At 40.3% G+C, this 18774-nt stretch overlaps 1 protein-coding gene across 3 annotated transcripts in view; it reads right to left on the bottom strand.

Annotated features, from left to right (window-relative positions):
* WDR20 (WD repeat domain 20) overlaps positions 1 to 18774 on the bottom strand; it is a 48899-nt gene that overhangs the window by 3512 nt on the left and 26613 nt on the right. Inside the window, exons 2-3 of one of the 3 annotated variants that reach the window (XM_035105763.3) lie at positions 14700 to 14882; positions 9733 to 11013 (exon numbers count right to left, since the gene is read on the bottom strand). In XM_035105763.3, the coding sequence (XP_034961654.1) occupies positions 9733 to 11013; positions 14700 to 14882 (1464 nt within the window). Of the gene's footprint in view, positions 1 to 8951; positions 11014 to 14699; positions 14883 to 18774 lie in introns of those variants that run through there. The other 2 variants (XM_088673373.1, XM_088673384.1) reach the window with 2 other exon arrangements.

The raw sequence follows: 18774 nt of genomic DNA, 5'->3' as shown, positions 1-18774 counted from the left end.
AATAAATCCTAATGGACAACCCTTAACCAACGTAGTTAAAAAACATGGGCTGTTCTGTGGCTGATATCTGTATGGTCACTATATTCTTTACGTTTCTCAAACATGTCAATATTAATACAGTAAACAAATTGCTTTACTTGGTTACGCCACAGGTCCAAATTATCAGTATCATCCAACATCAATGATTTACTGTTAACCCAGGTGTTCATATTAGAGTTTGACAACAAAATTTGACTTGGTCAACAGATGTAGGTAGTGGGCTCTCAGCTGAATTGGTGGGGATTACTTTTCACTACCAAAGTCCCCATGGTTCATGCCTTGTTTTCATTTCTGCACATTTTCATAGCTCTTCAAAGCCACCGTTTCTTCTCATCTGTCACTGCTGGGGGCAGGGGACGAGAGAAGTGGGAACATGTCCCCATTTCCAAGGCAGCTGGACCCATGATCTCCTATGGTGTGATTGCACACGATCCCATTGAAAAAATGTAGTGCAGAGCAAATACATTTATATTTGGATATGGAAGTGTACTCAAACATATATCCCTAATGCAAAAGTGTGTTTGGATGGGGAAATAGTCTTGAAAAATTGTCTAGAGGTGTGTAACTTTCAAAACAATTTCTTTTAGCACTAGTATACAGCCTCTGAATGAGCAAGTTCTAATTGGTTGGCTGTGAGCAGCTAAGCGGACTCAGAGCTCTGGACTAAGAGCAGCTGATTTCTGTGACCTGTATGATTATGAAGCAATTACATCTATTTGCTGGATTTGCATAATATGTTCTGCTTCTGCCAGGCATGGAAAACAGCAAGGGGTTTCAGGGCACTGAAACATGACTCCTCAATAGAAGCATTCTGGCTTCTTAGAACTTCTATGGCATGTACCCATTCAAAACTATCTATGGAACTTTAAATGCCGGAAGTGTGTCCTTTTCAAATAAAGCAATGAAAACAGAGAACATCATATTCTAAACTTTGCATAAGATGGGTTAAGTATGGGGGGGGGAGGATTCAAAATATGACAGTTGTCCATTGGTCCAAGTATTCTGATTAACAGCAGCTCTTTCCCGGTTCTACTTGTTAAAATCCAGTTTAAATTCTTTAACTGCAGGTGCTTGCCAGTGAATCTAGAATCTTCTGTATACAAACACCATGGACTCTCTCCAGGGCTGGCCCGATCATTAGAGGAAGTGAAGCATCCACCTCAAGTACCTGATTTTGAGTATCATTAAAGAGCAGGAAATTGCGGCTTATTCTTTTTACTGCCAGGAAGAAGTGCTTGAAGGATTTTCTTCCTCAGCTGCCAAAATAAATTGGCCTTGGGTACTATGTACCTTGAAAGGGGGTATTTGATGCTCCATCGGGCAACAACATATCTAGAGGAGCCCCAGTTTGCAACTGAGCTATGGACTTTTGCTTGCGGAGCACACACAGGCAGACTAGATAACAGCCATTGCTAAGCCCAACTTTAATGATTCACTTTTTCTCCTACAACCAGTTGCCAGTAATAGATCCATTACCGGTAGCCATAAGTAACTAAGAATGAAACATCTATGTTCAAAGGCAAATTGGGCAGTCCTTGGGCAGTGTTAGTTCAGCAAGAGTTGGCAAATTTTAATGATATTCTAATTGTCTTCTATTACTCTTTCTGAGTTCTAAGCTGTTCAAGCAAACAAATGGCGACTCCCGTCAGCACAAAGCTGTTTAATAATATAAAAATGTCCTTCAAAATTATCTAAAACACTTGGGCCTGGGTCCAGAGAACTACGTGACTAATTTGACACCCAGAGGACTTTTGTATTGATCAGTCAGCCCCCCCACCACCACAGGCCTGTTCAAGGAGCATTTAAGTATAAAGAACTTCTCATACTCGATACTTTTCAAGCCGCTTAGCCAACTAGCTCAAATACTGTGTGCGGCCTCCATTCACTCCCCGCCCCCAAGTACAGCAGTTTAAGCTGTGGAACCCTAGGGTGTTAAAATCTTATTGTAGCTCCATTTTGCTTCCAATAATAATAATAACAACAACAACAACAACAAACGTTATGGGTTACAACTCCCACATTCCTGACCATGCTGGCTGGGGCTGAAAGATGCTGGATCCCAGCAATAGCTGTAAGACCCCCCAATTATCTAATTCTGTTAAAGCTAGAAGTAGGACATTTCAGCTCTGTAGTAGTAAAGAGTTTGAAAAAGATCACTACTTGAAGCCTGTGTGTTCTATTATTCCCTTGTGGGTATTTTTTGGTATTGTTTCATCTGTTTCTGGATAGTGCAGGACTCTGGAGAAGAGTTTGATTTAAACCCAAACAGGAACAGACTTTTCATTTGTAGTGTAGATCATTCCTATTTAATATGTATTTCTCCCCTAAATTTCCCAACCAGTAAAGAATCAAAATACTGTATAGTGCCTTGGGGTAAAGCCGAAATCTTAGTTGGTATGCCCCAAGTATACAGATATATCAGGGATCAAATATATCTTGGCTTTCGGGGACTTAGGAAACAAAAACCATCAACACTATATAATAGATGGTCTTCTTATAAAATGACCTCGACCAGCTTCAACAAAATCTATTACATGTGTATCTCAGTCACACGTAGGAAAGAAAGGAAGCTTAGCAGAGAAATTGTAGAATAACTGAAGGCAGGTTTTCTGTAGGTCTCACACATACTATATGCAAATCAATGAAATTTCACTGGCCCAACTTTCCATGGTTATTACATAAGCATTCCTTTAAAGTAATCATTTACCCGATAGAATGAAAAGGTAGCCGTTTCTCTACCAAATATAACAAGTAGGGCATAATACAATTTGATTCTCTTAAGGTACCATCCTTAAGTCTAAGGAGGGAATCCAGCTGCTCTATTTTTTTCCTTTTTGTTTGCACATACATTAGGGTGTTTGAAAGGGTTCATCTACCATCCGCAAATGGGGGACAGGATCATTCCCTGGTTTGCTTTTAAAGAAAACTGACTGTTTCAGAAAGGTTGTACAAGGAAACTATCAAAAAGAAAGCCAACTATGATCAATATAAAATATTTCTTTTCGAAAGCTTGGCACATCAAGACAGGAAAGTGTTCTTCAGAATGATTCAAGTATTTTTCTTGGGCAAGCAGACTAAGTTGAAACAACATTGCTTCTATGCAAATACTCAGGGAGGAAACCAGTACCTTGCATAACACACTGCAACAAATATTGAGACAGTGAGAGCCAAAGCTACCCGACAAACAAAAAAGGCTGCTTTCTTTAGGCGCAATAAAAAATAAGCTATTCCATTCAAGACTGGTTAACAATGGTGAGCACTATGAAACGCACTTAGGGGGTGCAGGGGGAGGCAGAATCGCCAAAATTTGCCTGCCTCCCATTCATCTGATGTATCACTTCTGTCAGAAGACTTCACTGGACAACACCCAAACTCTTTACAGAAATTAAGACTGCATAATCTTAATTGATTTAAATAAAAGTTCTTCTTCCATTCTTCTTCTAAAATATATCCACTTTCCCTTTTGCAACAGACTCTGCTTCTATCAATGAGACACTAAAAAGCATTTGGCAGTAGTTGGGGCACTGTGCTCTAGTTTTGTGGGTAAGCCATGTCACTTCTACAAGGTCTATGCCAGGGGTACCTCACATGGTGCCTCCAGATGTTGCTGTGTTACTTCTCCCATCATCACCAACCAGCCAGGCTGGCTTGGGCTGATGGAAGTAGGAGCCAAATGACATCTGGGGGGCTCTATACTGGTACCCTGAATATAGCAAACTTCAAGGAGCAATACCCTTCATATGTTCAAGGTACAGTATATACTCTCTGCAAGTAGGACCTCACACCAAGATGCGGTTACGGTTGCTAATTTAGCAGAAACTGCCATACCCACTGAGGAGCTGGTCTCTCTCGTCATGTTTGGAAGCCAAGTTGCCCGATGGCCAAAATTAGGGATGATCCGTTTAAAAACTAAACCAGAGCCAGTGCAGAGAATCTTCAAATGCTGTTCCTGGGGAAAGCTATATGCTGAAAGTCAGATTAGACGCCGGGCTTCGAATGAATATGATCTTGCTGTGACACAGACTCTGTACCCGAAGTCAGTGGTCATATAACACTTCAGCAAGGACAGCTCCACCCCCTCCCCCTTTTCATTCTGTGTTTTCATAAAGCTCGGGGAGGGGGATCACTGCTAGATTTAAAGCCACTTTGGTGCACAGAGGCAAATGGGCAGGAATCAAAGGAATTGGGTAACTAGAAAGTAAAGTAACCGAACTGTAGCAGGAAGTATGGCTTTGGAAACCAAGTTGGGAGATGGATTTTTAAGTCCATATCCAAAGGGCCAGTCTGGGGAAGATATCTTCTAGCGACACTACCTTGCCTGATTCAGAAACAATTAAGAATACTTGCTTTTGGAGAGAGCACAGAACCAAGTGGTCTAACGAAATTTGAATTTAAGTTTGCCAGCAACATCCTGCAATATCAGCAGCCTACATGGCCCAAATGGATACACAAACACTTGAGAGTTGCATGAATCTGTGTTTAAAGGTAGCCTTGGGTTGTCCTTTTATGCACTTCATTCTGGTGAGCAGCACCTAAAGCGCTTGATAAACAAAAGAGCTCCTGTAGAATCCAAAAGGCATCAATTCTCCATTCCATTGGTTGTTTAATGGATTTACATCATCATCTTACCTCCTCCCACAATTCCGTTATTTAAACTAGAAACACCCATTTTAACCACGCCCACTGCATATTTTCTCATTTAAGTAATATAATAATCCAGTATGGTATCTATGACAGTTCAAATGGACATGGATTTTGACAGATCGATATAAGTAAGTCAAAGCTAACATCTGGAAACTGTACAAAATAAAGAGGTTGTACATTGGTCATTTATAAGAATGGCAGTTATAGAGGCAGCAGTTTCATGGTGGCCATTTTTTGTTCAGGAATATGCTTCTTCCTGCATAGGAGAAGTCTTAACTGTGGCAGATCAATATTAGAACTTCAGGCATGAGAAGCACTATTGACAGTTATCTACATTTTACAGTTCAGTCACACTTTTTATTTAATGTCAGTATACAGAGGACAACCCCAGTAAATTATTCTGTAATGTCAAGTATTTAGTAGGGTTCTTCAGCTGAAACAGTGACATAAAACGCTAAAAAATAAGCAGTATGAAACAAACATGATTTTTTAAAATTATAAATATAACAATACTTATTAAAGCTTCATTATTATTGCAACAGTCAATTTAGTTTTAACAATTTGTTATGTTAGAAAGGCTCTTATGAAATTTATTCAAGTTGTCAAGAAATTAGATGGACGTTTATAAAGAAAATACATATGAATTTTACTGTTGATTTTTTTCCACTATATCATTACAATTTTGTACAGGATCACCTAACGTGTCGATCTTAACAAATTCATGTATACAGATTTCATAAATGCAGGAAAAAGTCTCGCTTTTAAACTTTACACAAGTTATGTGACAGTAAATTAGCTGGTTTTCTTTCTTTAAGAACACAAGCAGGCCAGCAGTTATTCTAAATGCAAATTTAGTAGCTTTAACGTGGTAGGAGACATATACGGTCTTTTCAAGTACATAACTGAGTTCCAAAAGATCAAGCATTTCTGAAAAGTCTTTAGTAAGAATCTTTCCCTCCTAATCTGGACACCCACATAATAAGGCAATTACTCTTTCCTGGCTTCACAGAAGTAACTGGCCCACTCTCAACTGGGCAGCTTCTTAATGTGGTGTACTAAGCCAACACCAATCCCGAGAACTTTGCATGGCAATATTTCAAGGAATCCCATCTCCTGTTTGCAGTGTTTATGGTTCAATATATTTCATTTTATATCATGGCAACCTCAAAATCAAGAACTGATTTAGCAATTCCTAACCATCCCTGAATTTAAAATTAAGTCAAACGAAATAAGATAGTACTGCCCAACAGCACTTTATACTTCAGTTCAAACAAAATGAAATGCCCTTTGCCAATGAAGATTTAGTAGTAAACGTGACGTCTTCCCATGCCCAAATAGCAACACAAAATGTCTGTTAAAACAGCAATGATAGAACTTGTTTAAACATGATGCTGTACTATATAGTTCCTGTTTATTGGAAAACTAAAGGACGTTCTATAATTTAAATCTAGATTTTTTCCCCTGTACAATATAGTTCAAATAAATATTCTAAATTTCATGTGCATTTTGTTGTACAAAGTGGTAACACATTTTCTCAGCCAGGGTACGGTATATGCTGCCATTTCACTCAACTACTGTACTCATTTGCAGTTGTCCGCTCTTTCTTACCATGAGTTTTCCGGTTAAGTAGTGGCAGGTTCCCCTGAAATCACAAGGGGTTGTAGATCAGGGATAAAGATGCCGTGGCCCTACAGGTTTTGCTAGACTGCAGCTCCCATCATCCCCAGCCATTGGCTCTGCTGCATAGGGGCTGATGGGAGCTGCAGTCCAGTAACACCTGGAGGGCTGCAGATTAGCCTGCTACTGAAAGCAACACCTCAATGTGTGACAGTAGCACTGCAAAAGAAATGCAAAAGCTTTCCTGCCATCTCTGCCATAGTATGTAATCAGGAAGGAAATGGCCGAGAGATAGATAAGCAGTTTTGTCTTTCCCAGTAGTGCAGCATATATATATATATATATATATATATATATATATATATATATATATATATTTATATATATTACAAAGCCATTACTGAGGAGTTTTGTTTCCTGTAAAGTAGTTTCTCCCACAAATTACTACAGTTTTAAAATTGTTGCTGCGGTAGGCAACATGGGCTTGTCCCACGTTTTCTGCTGAACATGGTACTTTAGACCTGAACTTGTGTTTAAGTAGCGTTTCAAAAGAGAAAGGAGTTAAGGAAGCTCAAGACATGGTGGAAATGCTACACGGAGGTCATAATGCTTATAGCATAGCTCTTCTTGCTCGAACCCGGCAGTGAGTCTGTCTGTGCGCTATGGCGGGGGTGGGGGGTGAGGGGAGATATTGTCCAGTGACATCGGCAGGGCTTCCTTTCTCCCCTATGGGTCTCTGGAGACTCCAGTCTAGCCCAAGTATCAGCCAGACAAAAGCTGCTTGTTCTAAGGATGGACTGTCCGTACCAGGGATGGGTTACCCTGCGGCCTTCCAGGTGTGGTCAGACTACAACTCCCATCACCCTCTGCCATGATGGCTGAGGATGAAGGTAGCCCAATACGAATACCGCAGGTTGCCCACTCCTGCCTATTCAAACCCTGTTCTTCTCAATAAAATAACATTTGCTTTCCCGACTGCATCAGCCTGGCAGACAGACAGGTGAGGAAGGAAAAAGATAGGGTTGGCTCAGTAGCAGTGAGGTTTCAGACTGCACAACTGGTTGAGTCTTCTGGCCCATTTGCTCCTCAAACTGGAAGTTTGTGACCCTTCTTTCCAACTGAGATCCTCTGCCAAAGGGTGGGTGGAAAACAAATTCAGCAGAGGTAAAGGGCAATGGAAGTAGTTTTTGAGGAGTAGCAGCTTTAAACTCTTTAAAAGCTACGAAACTAAACTATAGGCAAGACTAACATATGCAGTGTATAACCCAAGGGAAAGAAATATGTTACCATGAGTGTTTTTGAAGACTCATTAAATAAGTATAAAGTTTAATAAGTGCTCTCCTATAGAACGAAAATGGTGCTTATTAACACCTTTCTGGAACAAAGACTTTCTTGGCCAGAGCCATGTAAACAGATCACCTAACTTGCTAATTTAGGCCAGCTGAGTGAGCTCACCGACTGCAAAAATAAAGCATAATAATAATTTGAAACCCATTCTAAATAAACACATCCTAAACATATGGCATTTACATCAGTGTGTGATATTAGTTTTCAAAGACCTAGTGAACAACATCAGCATGAAACTTACCTTTAATTAAAGATTTCCGCATTGGCCAAATATAGAAATCCTAGCTTTTGGTACTGCATACTTATCTCTGAAATATTTGAAATGTGCTCCAAATCAAATTGTCATTTGCGTGCAAGTTACAACCTGTACTGGTTAAACACAACTTCTTTGCAGAATTTTTACTTAATAGAAATGCAAGTAGCCAAAGGGTGAATGTTAAGTTACTTTAGCATATACTAAGCAGAGGGGCTTGGATAGCTACCAACGATAGCTCAGCAATGCACATCTGCAAAATTACCTTCAAAACTGTTTGACCCCTGGCACAGAAATACACACATTTCCATGATTTTAGCACTTGGGAACATAGAGAGTTTTGTCCTTTATCCTTACCATTTGCTTTCCCCCCACACACAAAAAGCAATGCCACATTTTTTCCAGATTGTCTATCCAAGATAAGGCATACAGGTGACATTACATACCAGAACATGTTTGATAAGATTTCACTTAAAATATCCAATTATTACATATTTTAGAGCTGTGAATCCTTACAGTCAAAATGGGCATTAATGTCTACTAGAAGAGCTTCTGTGTTAATTTTGTAAAACAGATGCACTTCAGAAACTCTCAACAACACTTTCCAAGTTTTGGAAGATTTAGGAACCAAGTTTAGGAACCTTCAGGAAGATCTCCAGAAAGATAACCAGCTGCCATTTAGGGTCTTTTGCTGGTTTATCCATCATTGGCAGAGATCAAGAGAACCCATGTGTGCACTTAAAGCATTCTAATGCACACATTGGACTTCCCAAGTCTTTGCTTGCAGCTCTAACCCCTCACACAGTGTTGGGTTCTGAATTACAGGACCCCCCCCTTATTGGTTGCTTTTGGGGGAGCCCCCTCTGAGAAGAGCAAGCCAAAATCAACCAAATTGCATGCCCAAAAGCCACCTCAAAAGTCTTGGAGCTTGGCCATAGCCTGCAAATTGCCCATGAGTATTTCAAGGCAAAATAATTTTTATCAGTAGAAAGTACTAAATATTGAATAAATAATTTCAGTTTCTTAACATGAAAGAAGACATCACTAGTGCCGCATTTTAAGCCTGTGGATTTAATGAAAAATGCATGAATTAAAAATACTTTTAACACAAACGTTCTGTAAAGTGATTAGGGGGTAGAAATGAGTAAGGGATACAATTCACTAGGAAGCTTTTTTTTTTAAAAAAAGTGACCTTACATATTTGGAGAAGATTGATATTAAAGATCAGAATATTACAATGTATATTTAATACCAAGTTTATTCAAATTTTAAATGGCGACACTAAAAACTGCTCTTGAGATGATCACCGAAGGAGAAGGAGACTAACTTTTGGAAAGGAAAAAAAAAAAGTGAGAACAGACCCTGTTTTATGGATTCCTTTCAGAATAAGTGTTTCAACTTCAATTTACCCAGAATGCGTCTTATGCAAAGCTACAGCTTACCCAAGCTGCAACCAATCAGATATCCTGAATGCCCTTACAATTCTACCCTCACTAGTTGATTTTTTTTTTAGATTTGTCTGAATCATGTTATACAAAAATAGCTTTTGAAAATATAGGAAAACTATCACGGACACTTTGGATACACAACACTTCTCCAGCTGGAAGGCAACTGTATTTCAAAAGAACTTTACCTGGGCCAGACACTTCAAATCGTTCAGAAATATGGCATGCAGTATCCAAAAGTATGGCTCTGAGGAAATAATCTTTTCTTTTCTTTTTACATTAAGCATAAAGAAATTTTTTTTATATTCAACATTCAGTTATGTTTTGAGAAAAAACTACCTATTCAAGTTCTACTTCTTTGACGCAGCATTAAGGGTTAAAACTTACCACTTTACCAGGCCTTGCCCATGTGCAAATAAATCCCTCCTGACAAGCAGTGACTATACAGTCTTCAAGAAAAATTAACACAGTCAGTCTTTCGTGTGCTATCTTTTTACAGATAAGAGGCTCTAACAAAGGAACCTCCTCCATTCTGGGACACAGGGGCGTTCCCAAAGTTTTTGCTGGGTCTGTTTTGGTTTTAGTAACGAGGTTCAGTTTGTCACTACTCTTACTAGATATATGTCCCATACTATGGTTCCGCTTGTGGTCTTTTTCATGGTGCCTCTCCTTCCGATCATGTAGTGATAAGGTTGCAAACTTGCTAACGCCAGAGGCAATGGCGCCGTCCATGACACTGCTTTTACTGCCAGAATTGGAGACGGCAGAATGTGGAAGGCTATTGGACCGTGGAAGAGGAGGGGGCACAGAGTTCCCAGGTGTTGTGATGCTGTTTCCGTTACTGCCTGGATTAGCTCCACCGCTTCCTGCAGGTGGGCTGGTTGCATTCATGACATTTGTGTGTGTCCTTGCTCTCGAGAGGGGTTGGTGTGGGAAGAGGATATCTTCTGTTAGGTCCCACAAGCAGAGCTGCGTGTCCTGGCCCACTGAACCAAACCTATATGTTACACTCACTGGACGACTTTCCGTAGAGTTCCTTTTAGATAGCCTAGACTGCGTGCTGTTTGCCCGATCCCTTCCGAAATGAAGAAGGTCTTGGAAGTCCTCGTCGCTGCCGCTAAATTCCATTGGATCGCTTTCTTCTACGCTAGTGGTATATGGATCGAAGGCCACGACGCTGACCCAGGATTTGTGTCCGTGGCCTCTAGCTATCACTCGGCAGTCCACAAAAGACCAGACAGTCACTAAGTCATCTTCTCCGCCTGTTACGATGTATTTGCCATCGGGACTCCAACATGCGCACAGCAGCCCTCCAAAGTAGCTTTTCATTGTACCGTGCAACTCCACAGAATCAAAGTTAAATACACGAAGAAAGCCATCCTGGCTTACACATGCCAAGAATTTCCCATCTGGGGAAAAAGCAAATTCGTTCAGGGCCCCCTCACCTACTGTCCATTTAAGCAAAGGGTTTCTTGTGGATTTGCTCTTGCATGTATGGACTGCAAAACTTTCTCCTTGTTTAAGTAGCTGATAGTGTGGGGCTGTGGTACCACAACTGTGTTCCACGTTATACAAGTACATATTGCCACTGGAATGAGCTACTAGGAAGAGGCTTTCTGAACCAGGAACCCATTTTACACAAGTTACTCTGGACTTGTCTATTAGTCTCTGGAAAACAAAGGAAAGAAGGTACACATCAGAGTCATCTCAGTTTTGATTTTTCATTTAATAAGGTAATTAATTTTCTGCCAGTTGGCATTTAATACACAGAGTTATTCTACTTGCAGAAAACAAGCTTATGGCTACTTCAGTTATAAGCTACTGTGTGTTTTTCTTACCCAATGTAGATCTGGAGTAACATTGCAATGGTCAGCATGATTTGTGGCAAGCCTCCCTTAACACAGTTCAATGGAAAAAAGAAAGTCAGGCTGCGTACAATCTGTGAAGAACTTACTCATCAAATCTGAATCTGACATAGATTTTTTGGGGGGAGGGGACGGGACCCTGAAAAGACAACCACTGAATTCGTCCTTGGAAAAAGGAACTTTGTTTTAAGGATCCAGAAGAGAAGAAGCAATTTAGTGGAATAATGGGACCACTTTAGGTATTATAGTTCTACCTTACTGAAGTGAAAATAGGAAGGAAGCAGAAGTTATTTCAACAAAAATAATGGCAATTGCAAAGTATGCTCAACTTAAAAAAAATTCTTTGACAGTCTGGACCTAGGATGGGGAAGAGAAATCTAGTATATGGGCAAGTTAAAAATCTTTGAGCCACTTAACAAATACTCCATTGCTTTTGTGTAGAAGATGTCTAGACATTCAAGGTAATTAGTTACAATAGATGGAAGAGATTTTCAGTTGCAGATTCCACCTTCCAATTACCTGTGCTGGGCTTCTGTGAACAACCAATGCAATTTGGCCTGTGGGTTCATTATCTTTAAGTGATAGTAATGGCACTTCTGTGGATTTTATCATTATTCTGCCAACCTAAGCCATTCAAGCATCACAACAAAAAAGGGAAGAAGCAAATAACAGTAATACCAGGGGTTGTTGTTTTTTTGGCAACCAGCTATAAAACTAAATATCCTTTCCTCTCTGGAATACTGTCTTCAACTGGGATATAACTTATTTTATTTATTTAACCAAAATTTATGATACAAGACTTTGCCACTAGTACAGTGATGCAAAGGCTGCTCACTGAGGGAAAACACTATAATTTCAATACACCCTGGAGACTATAGGGGCGGAAATCATCAAATTATGAAATGTGAAAACCCCATCCTAGAGTTCTTGCCCTGTCTTGTTCAATAAAGGATATACATCAACATGACAAATTGTGTACAATTCACAATATGTTAAATGAGCAGCTGTCACTAGAAAATGCTGGGATGGTCCAGAGAAGAGTCCATGGAAGGAGGCTGACAAATGCTGATTTTTCCCTCTGGGTTTATCCCTAATAATCTGGAGTCAGTACAAGCAAAGAAGGTTCGCATTTTCCCGGTGTGGGGGCGGGGGAGAGAGAGATGGTAATATTAATAATAAAGAAGAGAACAGGAAACTTTCCTTTTGTGAAATCCCTTACATTAAAGCTTATACTGGGATCCAAGCCCAATTTTCAGCAATTACCCCCCCCCAACACACATTTCCCCATCTCACATTGTTCTGGGGAGTCTTTTCTCACGTGAGCGGTAGCATGAGAAGATGAGAAACTCTCCTTCTGTAAGCATCCTTAAGTCAACTTATCATAGGATCCAAACTAGCAAATTTATAGTGAGATGCAGAGTTCTTTACTACTTGTCTCAGCAAACTTCAAAGGGAAAAAAACATGCCCAGCCCAAAGTCCACCACATTCTGTACTAAGGTGACCACTTTCAGGAATATGCCTCCTGGACCCCCAAAAAGTGAAACATTTTCAGCCAATGAAACAAAAGAAGGTTTTATAGGTCTGGCTGACATTCATGAGAACAGGACCCAACAAAAAAAAAACCCAACCCAGTTTATATCCAGGGATACTCAAAGATCCATCTTCTAGAATAATTCGACTGAGTCATAATCAATGTTAGACTTCCAGTTAACGATTTTACTGACACAGGTGCTAGAAATGCACAAATGTGTTTTGAATGTGTTTGCAACTACCGTACCTGAGTTGCTATAGCAAACTGCTGAGCATATTTATGACTGGATAGAAGACCTTTAAGCATCAGATTTTAGGGACTCACTTTAAAGTAGAATTTGTATTCAAATTAAATTACAGATCTCTCTACTTTAAAAATCTGGTAGCCAAACATTGCACCATCTTATGGTATACTAATCCTCAACAAGTTAAAACAAAAAAATGCTTCTTTCAAGCTGCATGATATTTTTTATTTATTATTATTATTATCATCTATCATCATCAGTAACAAGGCATTAAAGCCAGTACAAAATTGTGGAACAAGGTTTGTGACTTACAGCTGCTCTCAGTGTTATATTTTCTTTACAAACCACTGCAATGAACGATAAACTATACCGAAAGCAAGTTGAAGCACATTTTGTCCAAACTGTGCTGATCCATCTTTGGAGAGCTGATGATCTAGGACAGCTAAGTCAGAGCACGAGACTCTTACTCTGAGGGTCATGGGTTCGAGCCCCATGTTGGGCAAAAGACTCCTGCGTTGTAGGGAGTTGGCCAAGATGACCTTAGAATCATAGAATCATAGAGTTGGAAGAGACCACGAGGGCCATCCAGTCCAACCCCCTGCCAAGCAGGAAACACCATCAAAGCATTCTTGACCACCTTCGTGGTCCCTTCCAACTCTACAATTCTATGATTCTGTTATCTTGCCTTGTATGCAGAAGGAGAACAAGGGGAGGTGTTTGGGCATAGTTGACTTACATTATGAATTACCCACCCCTCTAGAATAGTTACTTAGCAATCAAAAAATCACTTTCATGGTCCCAAAAAGTTTCATGGTTCCAAAACTGTGCTTCAACTTGCTTTTGGTATAGTTGCCCAAAACTGTCTTGGGCATACTAGCAAAGGCTAGTATGTATGTGTTCCAGTTTCACTGCACAGTAAAATACTTGAAATTGAGGAAAGCTGCAAAGCAGTAAGCTGTTCAAGCTAAGAAACCACTGAGTGCAACTCTCCTGAAGGAGCTCTTCGGATGCAGCTGTCCAAGCTCGAAGGTAAACCAAGAACTATTAAATTTATGTTCTGCAAATATGCAAGCTTTTAAGCATTAATATTAACTGAAATAGGTCTAGAGCAGGCATCCCCAAACTTTGACCCTCCAGATGTTTTGGACTACAATTGCCATCATCCCTGACCACTGGGCCCTGTTAGCTAGGGATCATGGGAGTTCTAGGCAAAAACATCTGGAGGGCCGCAGTTTGGGGATGCCTGGTCTAGAGCATTCCATATAACAGTTCATGCAATCATAGAATGGTAGAGTCTACCCATTTCAGCACTGTGTCTACTTTATATTTTTTTTTGCTGCCACAGGCAAAATTGTTGGGCCTTTGGGAGTCGGATTAACCCCTCAACCTGAGGGTTAGCCACCCATGGATTAGGAGGTGATACAGATGTAACGCAGCCCACAGTCGAAGTGCACTGCTATATACCATACAGTACTCCAGTCTTCTGACAATAAGCAAATGGTGAGAAATTGAGAGGGTGAGAAAAACCACCACCTCTTCCATAGTACAGTCCCTCTCACAGAATGTGATATAAATGTGCTTTCCCACTTTCAAAGGCTTCCCCTAGTATCCCTCCAAGGTGACTATTTTCAAATGGAAAAACAAACATGCACATGGAGAGCTCATAAAAGAAAATAAACATAGGCATGCACCAAGATTACGGTATCCACTTACTTCCTCATTAAATAATTTGCTAGTTTCTTTTTTAATAGGATCTATTAGTTGCACCTGGCCTGCAGAGAAGCCCACTAGTAGAGAAACACTTTCTGCCGTGGCTGTTAAATGATTGAAGTCATGACACGTTGGTTGTGTTCCTTTGTATATCCTTTTATCTATTGGTTTACTCAAGTCAGCAGCCTGCAAAAAGATTGAAAATAAGATTAGCAATGAATATAACGGTACTCTAGTGTGCTCTACAATAGAACAAGCCTGATGTTTGTAGCAACTGTGGCAACAATGCAGGATTAAAACCCAGAGTGAGTTTAAAAACTAACTTTAAGTAGACCATTTGGAAATCTATGCATCTATGCACTACCCAAAACAAAACCAGAGCAAGATGTAGCCAATGCTAATGTGTAGCAAACGAAAATACTGTTTTGAGAGTCCCAGATAAACCTTTTATACCAAGGTGAAAGATACATGGTGACTTAAATTCAGGTACTCATTGGGCTGCCACCTTTTCCCTTGGGTCTGCTTCTGTTCCTGTAGCAACCTGACACACAAGAATTCAGATTAGGCTTTCCCCGACAAATATATAAGGTAACAAGAAAAAGTTTCACCTATTTAGCATCTGCATGTCAGGCTACTGTTAAGGAGTCCATTTTTTCCTAACATGGACATAAAGCAGCCTTCTATCACCTTGCATCCTCCAGGTGTTTTGGATTATAATTCCCAGCAGCTGGAGAAGGCTGAAAAAGTTGTGAGAATCACCAACTATATTCTGCTTCAAAAGGTGAAGGATTCAGGATCTGTGAAATATGGCAGCCCTAGTTACTACTCATGGATACCCACTGCATTTCATTCCATTATACTGAGTATTCTCTGCTTACTATGTATTATTACAGTAGAAGTGACAGTTTGTTCCATTTTGTGACACTCAAAGTAAGCACAAAATTACCCGTCAGTATTGGTATCAACTGTGGATTTCCATACAGTGGTACCTCGGTTTATGAAAACAATTGGTTCCGGAAGTCTGTTCATAAACTGAAGCGTTCATAAACTGAAGCGAACTTTCCCATTGAAAGTAATGGAAAGTGGATTAATCCGTTCCAGATGGGTCTGCGGCGTTCGTAAACAGAAAATTCGTAAACTGAGGTGTTCATAAACCGAGGTTCCACTGTATTCAGTTACGTAAGTTTTATTTGGGACAAATGTAACTATCTAAAACTTCAGAAGACCACACAACAACAAAACTTTCCACATCATTACAGTGGTACCTCGGGTTACAAAGGCTTCAGGTTACAAACTCCACTAACCCAGAAATAGTACCTCAGGTTAAGAACTTTCCTTCAGGATGAGAAATCAGAAATCGTGCTCCGGTGGCACGGCGGCAGCAGGAGGCCCCATTAGCTAAAGTGGTGCTTCAGGTTAAGAACAGTTTCAGGTTAAGAACGCACCTCCGGAATGAATTAAGTTCTTAACCAGAGGTACCACTGTACCCCCAAATCTCTAAGCCTAACAACCCAGCTGAGGGAAAAAACTATCTTAAGCCAAGGTGTAAAAATTGCTTTCACATTCTTAAATGAACAGAGGGACAATGTATTAAGCAACATTTAGATGTTGTGGTGGGAAGCAGTCAGAGTTACGAAATGATTAGGCCAATATTTATATTAATAACTGACACAATTTAGCAAACACAAATCCTTGAAAAATCACACTGCAAGTCAGTCTCCTTATTTATGCTTCTTTTCGAGGAACCAACTGAGGGGTGTTGTTGTTTTTAATGGTAAATTACTGCCCCAAACGCAGCAGTCCTGCTCTCCTTCAGTTTTTTTAATTGCCCTGGGTCTGTACAGCTAGAACACTCTTTGACCATCATCCCAGGGGGATGAGCCGCCATATTGGACAGTGCTGTGCATGTTCTCGTGGAAGAACACAATCTTAGGTGAGCCACCTATCTTGTTGAGCAGCGTGAAGAGTCCTTTTCAGCTGAAGAGATCAAAGGCCTTTGTCTGCTCTCAGCATTTCTCCTGCAGCTGATGCAGTGAAAAAATCATGTTGACTGTTGACCTCTGAGCTCTAAAAGTACACTGTGACTCAGGATAGACTTGTAAGCAATTGACTGTTATCTGTTGAGAACTATATGGGCAAAGGCTCAGCTCAATTTACTGGCCTGCATACCGCTCATTAGTGTCACCAGACACTGGCCTGGCATCTTCACAGCATCACCTGATTTCAGGTGGAACAGAGAGACAGCTGGGAATCATCTGCATATTGGTGACATTGTTTCCCAAATGATGTTCCCCAGCAGTTTCATATAGGTATTTAACAACATGGAAGTTAAGATAGATCTTTGCACAACCTCAAAGCAAAATTGCCAAGGGGCCTATCAAAAATGCCTCAGCATATCTTGATGATGCAGAGTGATTTTGAACAATAAATGGCCAATATTTACAGAACACAAAGTTCTATCATTAAGATATACTGGGAGTATTTATTTTATTCATACCAGCATTTATATGCCACTTTTCATCAGCACAAAGGGCTATTAATTGTGGTTATATGCAACAAAGGCTATGTGGTGGATAGAAAAAAGTCCAAATACATTCATTAGACACATCAATTCAGAATCTGTCAAGGGTTAGCCCAACCTGCTCTCTGCATACCCCATTTACTCATTTTAGGCAGGGCCAATTTTTAGGCTCCATACACATTCACAAAGCATTGATTCAATTCCTCTTTCAGGCCTCAGATGACACCCTCAAAACAAGGATTTTCTCCCTTATTGCCTGCTTTATATTCTTCTGCACCCTTATGTGTTTAAAGCAGAGATTGAATCAAAATTTTGATGCTCCTTAAACACAATTTCAAGCCACTGAGACTTGTTGCCAAAGATCTGCATGACTTCAGATAAGTGGAGATGGAGATTGCTAGCATCATCCAAAAGGCATTCATTCAGTACACATACCACCACTGTTTATTATCTATTGTGTCAACTTCCATCTTTTGACTAAGCTCTTCAGATGGCAATTCAGCACTGCACACCATGCAATTGTGCTACATGAATGCATAAAGATTCCCATTCTTTGGTTTGGTGCAACATTTTGTTAAACAAAAAAGGTATTGCAGCAGATTTCTTTCCTCACTGATGATTAACCCTATGATTGTACTTACTTGACAAATCAGCACAAAAACCTGACATTCTCTAGGTCATTCAAAGCAGTAGGTGCTTCCTATAAAGGACATAACCAAAGAGTAACTCACTGGATGTGCTTGTGTGTGATGCTAAAACGTTCTTTAGTATGTGCACAAGCTGCAATAAGCCTAAACAAAGCCTCAGAGGCTCATGTGTTCCCCTATCTTGTACAGCCAGGAGAAGGAATTTGCCAGCATTTTCTTTCACTTTCCCCTCATCTTAGCTTATCCTTGTGTATGAAATACTGTAGTAATTGTAGCTTACTGAAAGTTCTCCTTAGTTTAACAAGCCACCTCCTTAACTCGCCATCTAAAGCTAGTTTATTTTGAACTAACCAGTATATGTGATAAACTGCAATAGTTTGCTTATATGCAACAAGCAGAGATTAGAGGAAAGTGGGGACGAGGCCTTGCAAAGCTCTCCTTGTAAAATGGGTAAGGAGGAAGTGGAGCCCAATGCTTCACTTGGGTTTGTTCCCTCATGTAGCACGAAACCTTGGCCTGGTTCTGATCCACAGAACCACCTTTGTGGCCTACCAACCTTCGACCAAAATCAGGGGTAGGAAAGCCTTGCCTTGTCATTCGAAGGTGGTTTTGGAGACCTGAGAAATAGGAAAGAGCACGAAAACTTCCTTACAAAGGTGCTGTGCCAGAGGGAGAAAAGGCACTAAGACTACCCTGATTTTCCTTCCCTGTGTTTATCTCAACCCACACTCCTAGCCTATTGTGGGGTTGAAAAATGTTGTGTATGCAGACACAAACTATCCATGTTTGTCATGCCCATGCCATAAGTGAGCAGCCTTCACTAGGGCCCTTAGGCTGAAAAAGATATGAGCCAACCCTACACTAAGCAATGGTTTAGTGCTGGGGTGGGGAGCCTCAGGCCCAGGGGTCT

This window comes from Zootoca vivipara, chromosome 1 (assembly GCF_965207765.1).
Source record: "Zootoca vivipara chromosome 1, rZooViv2.hap1.1, whole genome shotgun sequence".
Lineage (NCBI taxonomy): Eukaryota > Metazoa > Chordata > Lepidosauria > Squamata > Lacertidae > Zootoca > Zootoca vivipara.
This window is presented reverse-complemented; position numbering and strand designations above follow the sequence as displayed.